This window comes from Notamacropus eugenii, chromosome 2 (genome assembly GCF_028372415.1).
Source record: "Notamacropus eugenii isolate mMacEug1 chromosome 2, mMacEug1.pri_v2, whole genome shotgun sequence".
NCBI classification, from domain to species: domain Eukaryota; kingdom Metazoa; phylum Chordata; class Mammalia; order Diprotodontia; family Macropodidae; genus Notamacropus; species Notamacropus eugenii.
Genome location: NC_092873.1, coordinates 86,482,629 through 86,491,842, shown reverse-complemented (window position 1 = coordinate 86,491,842; position 9,214 = coordinate 86,482,629). Strand labels below are relative to the sequence as shown.

Below are 9,214 nucleotides of genomic sequence, written 5' to 3'. Positions count from 1 at the left end.
AAATAGGACAGAGGAAAAGTGGACCTCCCCCATTGTTGGTTATTAATAAATATTTTTCTCAACAGCCTGATCAGGAGCATAATGTTGAAGTAAAACCGTGAGTTATGATAAAAATTGAGTCATGGATTGATCCCTGAATCAAGGGAGGCTCTTCTGGGAAATAGCAGAAGAGACTGAAAAAAACTGGAATCTTAGATTCAAGTCTTTTGTCCAGCTGAGTGAAGATGAGATCTCTATCTCTACAGGAAAAGAGGACTGCATTAGCCTATACAGGCTAGTAATTCAACAGGGAAGGTGCTTCTCTGAAGAGGTGTGTTCTCTATAGTCCAGAGGATATGGCTCCACTCTTCATGAAGTATTTTTGCTTACATAGACATTTTGTGAGCAGTTGAGAAGACTGATCATTTTATTGATGAAGGAAAGCAAAACAAATGAAATCATACTGTAAGTAAAGGAGTAAAAGAAAAGGTAGACAACATGAGATTAGAGCCAACGATACAGGACAATGAAGGTTTAGCATTGGGGACATAGGAAACAAAGGATAAAAGAGGGAAATTGCAGAATTAAAGTCTTAAAGGGGAAGCACTTTTGATAAAGGTAAATATCTCACCCTGGTGGGCAAGTTCAACACATGTGAAGAGGAAACCCTCAACATTATCCACTCAGGATAGATTATTTGAGAGCAGGTGAATTCTTAAACTATTTCAGGTATCACAGGAAGCTGATTCCACTTGAATTCAATTCAATAAACATTTATTAAGAGACTGTTGTACCTGACAGTCTTATAGTGACATCTGAGGGACACCAATCTCAGCTTCATCATAGTCCTCAGAGGACACTGGTGGAGCATCATCTCCCATCCTGGAGTCAGAGTATTCCCCAAAAAACTCAGGAGACACACCTAGAAATAAGAAATTGGAGTTGAACTTGTACTTCTATCTAAAGGAAAGCAAGAGGCTTTTGGTGGTGTCACAGGTGGGTGAAAAGAATGCCACCCTCAAGACCTGAGTGAATAGTCTTTCTCAGTCATGATGCAACATTGACAGAAAAGGGAGCAGGAGTGACCAAGACTGAGAGAGGGCTTCTCTTTACATTGAGAACATGTTCAGGTCAAAGGAAATGGGAGCCTGCAGGAGGCAGTTTTAAAATCCCAGGTTCTGCTCATTTTGTTGCTTAGTCACATCACTGCGGATACAATTATCCCAGGTACATTTCTGATAAATGTCAATACAGAGAATTCTCAATGTACTAACAAAATGTTTTTGTCATATATAAATATATATACATATATTTATTATATATATTATACATATATAATATACATATTATACATATATGTATGTATATATATTCATGAATGAATATATATGCATGTATTATATACACATATAGACAGAAAACTTATCAATACACTTGAATGTGTATAAGCGCACATATATTGCACATATAGGTATGCATACATTTTAATAGAAAAGCACATGTGTGTAGAGACATATGTGTGTTTGTGTATAGGTAGTGCCTCTCTTTCATCTTCCAAAATAAGTTCACCCACAGATGGAAATCTCACTTGTGAAGTCAATAAGTTTGTTGGGAACCACTCACCTGTGTTTGATTCCCTCTGTTCATCCCAATCATTGGTAGTCCCTAGAGCATCTCCCTCATTCATTTGAGGTACAGGGGGAATTTCAGGCCCAGATAATTCTTCAGCATCATCATACCCATCAGCTGGGAAATCATTAGGCCAATTTGAGATATCTGAGGAAGAGATTTTTCTGTAAGTGTAGGGATGTCCTTGTACGTGTGAAAATAAATGTGCAATTACATTTTTTTATGATAGAATGGAGGGCATGGAGGTGTTCAAAGCTAAATTAACTGAAGAAGAAGACTACTTAGGGTTAGAGTTGGAGACCTGAATTTTCACTTAGAATCACCAAATTGGGAAAGGGGACAAACACTCCCTCAGATAGGATAATGATTTCAGTCCCTTAAGTGTTATTTTTCTCTCCATTTCTTTTAGCTTCAAAATTCTCCTCATTTAATTTCAATTGCCTCACTGCTTATCACTGGCCCTAGCTTCCAGGTGACAATCACTTAGCCCAGAACCTTCAACCCTGTCATAATTCATGTTGCTCTGCTAATAGAGACCCTTAGACAGAATGCACCAGAAAAAGTAAGCATATTCATGCAAGTATGCTCCAGATTCTGTTGCCTCTTTGATCATTATTCTGACAACAAAAAGAAACCCTATGCCCCTCTCAGGTACCTGTCACCTAGCAAACCAAACCTGGCTCCCTTCTTCCCTCTCTTTGAATTGTTTCCTTTATCTCAGTCCAAACCTCTATCTCCCAAGCACATGTAAGGAGCCAGAGAATATCTAGCTGCCATTGAGAGTACTCATAAAAGCTTGACCTAAGGAGCTATGGGATGTCTGGGATGAGGAGGAGCTGAGGACAGCAGAGTAGTATTTTAGGTAATGCCTCTCAGGTCAGAAAACACCTTGGGAAACATAAGTCCTTGCCTTTAAGGCCTGCCATTTCCTGTTTCTTGGGGAAAGTGCAGGTTGGTTTTTCCCTTCATTTTCCCTTGTATACTATGGAAGCTTGCCTCTCACACCACCCAGAATAGACTGAGGAAAAAAACATGGCAGAAGCAAATAGGAAAAGGAAACTTATTTTTCCTATCCATCCCTCAGGTTGGGTCTATCCACAGACTTCAGAACAATGTGACAAAGTGTTCTGACAACAAGGAGGCTGACCTTGAACAGGGGACAGTGACAGTCTTTGGTGAGAAGGACAAAATGTCACCCTATAAGATGATTAATCTAAGTGTTGTGAGTGAAACTAAAGTATCTCTCAAATGTGACAGAAATTTTTATGTCACCTTCCTAGAAGGTTCCATATTTGGCTGGTGAAGAACTTGATTGACAAGACATTAGTAATGTGAAACAAACTATGTTCTAAAAATTGTAGCATGTCATTGGTGATGTTGTCCTAACAGAAGGTTGCTGTTATTTATGCAGAGTAGGGGGAAAGTGTGGAAAAATGAAAATTTGGTAATGAGTGAGGCTCCTGGAACTGGCCAGGGGGGAGATGGAGATGGTGGCTCTGCTCTTAAGGATCAGTACAATTCATGTGGATGGAAAATCCCTAAGGGTGTGGAAGGAGGTTTCATCAACAGCTGCATACTATTAACTTTAAGGGACATTCAACAAGTTTTGCTCCAATTCTGTTCTTACCAAGAAATCCCCAGATTTAGAGGGAATGGGATAATGGTTTTAATTAATCGTAATGCTAATGCGTTGGATATCCTCTTAGAGAAATGAAATCATTTTATCTTTGAATGTGAAAAAATGAGGACCTAATTTGAACTTGTAACCACTATAATCAAGGGGACCAAGGCTTACAAAAGAACATTCTAGTAAAAAGAACACAGAGCTCTGGGTATTTTCCCCTTAGAGATGAAGATCAGAACTCAGAATGGGGCTATTGGACGTGCCTGCCCATGGGGAAAACTGGAAATGGAAAGTAAAATGCTATGGCATGGGAGAGAGCTACCACAGGCAGTTATAGACAGAGGTTTCAGAAGATACCAAGATCACAGATTCTGATACTGACCAAAGCATATAGTTCATGTCCAGAGTGTCCAAGGGAGGAAGATGGGCAGAGGATGCACATACCTGGGCTGCTGAGAAGGTCCTTCTTGTCTCCTGTCGGGTAGTAATCAATCTCTTGATAGACAGCTTCATAAAGAGAATCACGATATCTGGACAAGGCTGGGACAAATATGACCATGGATCAGAAACTTGCCCTGAGACAATCATCTGATATATATGTGTCTCAGAGCTCTCCTCATTTCTACTTTCTGTTCACACTCAGGCCACTCCTGAGTTCTGATATGGATGCCTGCCTTTCCCAGTTGCATACTCTATGACCTTGGGTAGAATCCCATGCCTAACATAACCTCTGTGCTCACAAATCAGCCTCTTCTAGGTCAAAGACAGTCAAAACTATTTGGGGCTTGAAAACCAGAGCAAAACATATTGGTTATATCCAGTCCTAAAGTACTTTATTTGGTCTTGTCCATTGTCTCCCTTCACATACCCACATCCTTGCCCCTCGGTGCCCCTCAGGTTGCCTACCTTGTTGCTGGACTCTCCCTCTGTGCACCTGAATTACTAGAAGGATGAGGACAAGGAAGAGAAGGGCCCCTAAAATGAGACAGATGATCCCAAGCAGAGAGGAAATGCCAGAAATCAAAGGGGCAGAAACTGTTGTAGTGATTCGTCCTTTGGAGAAAAAGAAGCATAAGGCTCTGGATTATGGAAGAAGTTGTCATACTCCCCAGGAGAGCTTGTTGAGCTTAATATGAAGAAAGAAGGGAATTCTGATGCTAACCCTCAGCCTGAAGATCTCTAACTGGTGACCTCCCCTCCAATTGCCATGGACCTTCCCAAAACTCTCCTCAATCCCCAACCCACAAACTTCTCAGCAGCCTTTCAGGAGTCTGGGATAACAGATCTCCCCAAAGATGAAAGAATCCCAAAAAGTCAGCCTTTGCCCTGGGAAGATTCCTGCTATCAAATGAACCCTGAGTTGGTAGGAGGGTGGGTGACAGAGCAGTGTACCTTTTGTGGTAGATGCCAATGTTTTCCTCTCAGCTGGAAGAAAATAGAAAGCACATGTGAAGAATGGGGAGAGATCAGGTTGGTCACGGCCTCTGGATTTTGCTCTAAACTCCCAGTGATACAAACATCCTCCCATAATGCTCTATCCAAACAGCTTAATAAGGATCCTAGATCTCATCACCCCCTGCATCCAGCTCAAGCTTAAGAAGAGACTTAGAGATCATGTGAATTGAAGTCAGAGGACCTATGCTAAAGTCAAATCACAAATTCAGATGTCAAAATTTGAAATTTATGGAAGGACCACATATTCTCGAAGATAGCTCTGTAGGTCCCCACAACTCCACCCCAACCTCTAGCTCACAAGTTTCTCAACAGATGCTCAGACCTAAAAGAGTTAATTCGCCAAGACATGAAGGATTCCCACAGGGAATATATGTCTCACATAACCTTCCTCCTGTACCAAAGAAATCTCAAAATCAATGTGTACAAACACAGATAATCTCATGCTGTTTCTCCTTCTCATATACCTTCCCCTTTCTAAACTTTCCTGTTACTATTTAAGACACTACCACCCTTCCAATCACTCACACTCACAATGTTGGTGCTATCCTTACAACCTGACTCTCACTTTCTAAAGATCAAATTAGTTGGATATTCTTGCCATTCGCATTTCCACAAATTCTTTGTCTCCACTAATGCAGCCAACATTCTAATTAAGTTCCCTACCATCTCCAGGACTCTTGTAAAGCCTTCTGATTGTTCCTCGTCATGCCAATATATATTTTTATTCACCTGCTAAAGTGATGCTTCTAGAGCAGAGGTGGAAAGTCTGTTGTCCCAAAGCCACATTTGGCCCTTTGATGGTTAGGTGCAGCCTTTTGTCTAACATAAACTTCATAGAACAAATCCCTTAATGAAAGAATTTGTTCTGTAAACCTGAACTCAGTCAAAAGACCATAAGCATGGATCTAGGAGGTCATATGTGGCCTCAAGACCATGGTCCCCCTCTCACTGTTCAAGAGGGCATTTTTGACCACATGGTTTTTGCTGTTGCTAAATCTGTTTTCAGTCATGTCTGATTCTCTGCAATGTCATTGGGGTTTTCTTAGCAGAGATGCTGGAGTAGTTTGTCATTTTCATCTCTACTCATTTTACAGATGAAGAACTGAGGCAAACAGTGTTAAAGTGATTTGTCCAGCATCACACAGCTAAAATGCTTCCCAGAACAGATAGAAACTTCAGGAAGAGGAGTCTTCCTGACTCTAGGCCTGTGCCACCCGGCTGCCCACATCATGCCCATGTTCATTAAAATCCCGCAGTTCCCTGTTATCTTCAGATAGAACTCTGTTCTTCACAGGTCTTCACAACTTGGTCTCATTGTATCTTTCCACAATTCTCATAAATTCCTCCTCTCCACATACTCTCCTAGTTGGCTATTCAGGCTTACTATCTGTTCTTCATACCTGATATTCTATCTCTACACCTGAATATTGGCTTTTTAGCTCTCCTTACATGGAATGATCACCCTTCTCACCTCCATCTCTTGATATGCTTGGTTGCTTCAAGGCTCAGCTCACATACTGCCTTCTAAACGAAGTTTCCTTGAGACATACCAGAGGCTTGAGCTTTCCTTTCTAGGTTACCTTCATTCTACTCTACATGCATCTTCCAAGGATTTGTATGGTTTTACCTCCATTATTTTGTAAAGCTGCTTGAAAGCAGAAAATATTTTTGCCTTTCTATTGCCAGGGCTTAGGACAGTGCCTCGCATGTAGTAAGCACTCATTAATCAATCCTTGTGGATTGATTGGTATGGAGCCACTCTGATATGGCCTGGAGCTGGGGAGCAGGGTGGCTGAACATCATACTTTCATGATAGCAAGGAGGTACCAGGAAGAGCAATGGATAGAGCCCTGGGTCTAGAGAAAAAGGAGGATCTGAGTTCATAGATAGCCTCAGACAATAGCTGTGTGACCCTGGGGAAGTCACTTAACCCTTATTTGCCTCAGTATGGGGCAGCTAGGTGGTGCAGTGGATAGAGCACCAGTGCAGGAGTCAGGAGGACCTGAGTTCCAATCTCACCTCAGACACTTGACACTCACTAGCTGTGTGACCTTGGGCAAGTCACTTAAGTCCAATTGCCTCATCCTGGGTCATCTCCAGTCATCCTGATGAATATCTGGTCTCTGGATTCAGATGCCTCTGGAGGAGAAGTGAGGCTGGTGACTTGCACAGCCCTCCCTCACTCAAAACAACGTCAAGTACAAGTCATGTCATTATTTCTGCAATAGCTTGGTCTTCTTTGGCAACAAAGGATGAACACACACACACACACACACACACACTTGCCTCAGTTCCTAATCTGTAAAATGAGAATACACTGGCGAAGGAAATGGCAAACTTCTCCAGTATGTTTCCCAAGGAAACCCCATGGAAATATTCCATGGACTCAAGAAAAGCTGGACAACAAATGAATGATCTGATAACATTATACTGTATGTTTTACTTGAAGAAAAAATCAATTGAAAGTATGTGGAGAGACCAAGCTGGCCATATTGGCTCTGAAGTCTGCCTAACTTCTCTGTCATTTGAATATCTGCCCAAGATATGATATTCCAACAGATCAGGAAGGTTCCCAAATTCTCTACCTACCTTCTCCCAGAATTAGCTTAGGGAGAGAGTTGGAGAACAGAAGAGGGACTGTATTTAGGGAGTCACAGGACGTATGTTCAAAATTTTGCCAGCAAGTTGTACTTCCTAGCCTCAGTGACATTATGGCTGTCCCATGATCCCACTGAATTTCTATTTCCTCCTAAGCAAAGCAAAGAGATGAGAATGATGACCATTAATTTTACTTTCTCTTCTAAATTCTATGATGCCAGGATCAAATTACAGGGTTCCCTGGTAGCAGAGAACAAATCTGTGGAAATTTCATTTAGATACACATTCTAGTCCCATGTCCTCTAGCTCAATATCTGTTCTCAGAGCTCCCAGGCCCAACCAATATCCTTCACACTCACCTGAGCACATGGCCCCAGCATCCTCCTCATGCTTACAGTCATTCTGCCCCCAGGGCCTTGCAGGGCAATCCCACAAAGAAGACTCCCTCCCTCTGCACTGTACATCATCCAACCAGATGGTCCCATTTCCAGGACTAATTAAAGGCCATTCTAGGACAGCCAGAGCAGAGCCACAGCCCAGCTGCTGACAAACCACATTAGCATCTGCTAGGTCCCATGAGTCATCGCAGACTGTCCCCCAAGAGCCATTATGCCAGACTTCCACTCGTCCAGAGCATGAGGTCTCTCCTCCAATGAGTCGGAGTTTATCTCTCTCTGGAAAGGAAGCAGAAGTCCCATTACACTGCCAACTTGTAAGTGAGGAACCTCTGAGAGAGCAAGATATATATAGAGAGAAAGTGAAATACCTGTGCAGGGACCAGAGGATGGGCAGTCAATGACCTTCCTTCCTATAGAGAGAAGAAATTGGGAAATGACTGTATAAACGATAACCATAAAATATTATTTGGATATTAGGTGTTCCTGTTTCAAGGCAGGATTCCCAAAGATCCCCTAATTTACTTCCAAAATACAGACTAGCTCCATCTTCAACATTATCACATTCAGTGATTTGCTGAATTTATACAATGTGCTGTCAACTGATTCAAAATACATATATAAATATAAAATAATAAGTCCCTGCCTTTAGGGAGCTTGCAATGTAGTTAGGCAAAAGTGACATGAACATAAAGTGGAGACACCATAAGGACACAGATCCAAGTAGCCCATGGAGAGAGTGAAGAAGTCTGAGGCAACGTGAGGCTCCCTACCATATGAGGCAGTGCCTGACAAAAGACGCAGAAAGAAAAATCAGCCATAGGGATAAATAGGGATGTGCTTCTTTTTGTAATAGAAGAGAAAGAAGGAAAAATGAGTCATACTGTCAAGTTATTTTGAAGACTATAGGATGGGAGGAAAATGAATTTTGGTCAGATCTAATCAAACTGCTTAGAGAAGTAGGTGGCTCAATTCTCTACTCTAAATGTGCACTTGTGGGTTTGAGGAGAGCAAAAGTCAAAGTGAACGAGTCAATAACCATTTTTTTAAAAACTGCTTTGTTCCAGGCCCTGTTGATGCAAAGAAAGGCATAAAAGTATTCCCTGACTTCAAGGAGCTCCAAGTCTAATTGGGGGAGGCAATGTAAAAATAGCTTTGTGCAAACGTGATATATATAGAAGAAATGGAGAAAATCAATGGAGATACAACACTAGCATTAAAGGGGGTTAAAAAGAGGTTTCTGTGTGCAGTGTAGAACTTTAACTGGGACCTGAATGAAGCAGCTAGGTGTTGCAAGGGATAGAGTGCTGAGTCTGGAATCAGGAAAAATTTGTCTTCCTGAGTTCAAGTCTGGCTCAGCTGTGTGACCCTAGCCAGTCCCTGAACTCAGTTTGCCTCAGTTTCCTCATCTGTAAAATGAGCTGGAGGTAGAAATGGCAAAAACAATTTGACAAGAAAACTACAAAATGGGTCATGGAGACTTGGGTATGATTGAAATAACTGAACAACAACAGCAAATAAAGCCAAGGAAGGC

At 41.7% G+C, this 9,214-nt stretch overlaps 1 protein-coding gene across 1 annotated transcript in view; it reads right to left on the bottom strand.

Annotated features, from left to right (window-relative positions):
- Positions 1–731: 731 nt before the first annotated feature.
- Positions 732–9,214, bottom strand: part of LOC140522729 (antigen WC1.1-like) — a 41,007-nt gene continuing 32,524 nt past the window's right edge. The window contains exons 9-15 of the mRNA XM_072638029.1: positions 8,052–8,093; positions 7,645–7,959; positions 4,625–4,657; positions 4,139–4,285; positions 3,677–3,772; positions 1,603–1,755; positions 732–901 (exon numbers count right to left, since the gene is read on the bottom strand). Of these exons, the coding sequence (XP_072494130.1) occupies positions 783–901; positions 1,603–1,755; positions 3,677–3,772; positions 4,139–4,285; positions 4,625–4,657; positions 7,645–7,959; positions 8,052–8,093 (905 nt within the window). The 3' untranslated portion in view covers positions 732–782. The remainder of the gene's footprint in view (positions 902–1,602; positions 1,756–3,676; positions 3,773–4,138; positions 4,286–4,624; positions 4,658–7,644; positions 7,960–8,051; positions 8,094–9,214) is intronic.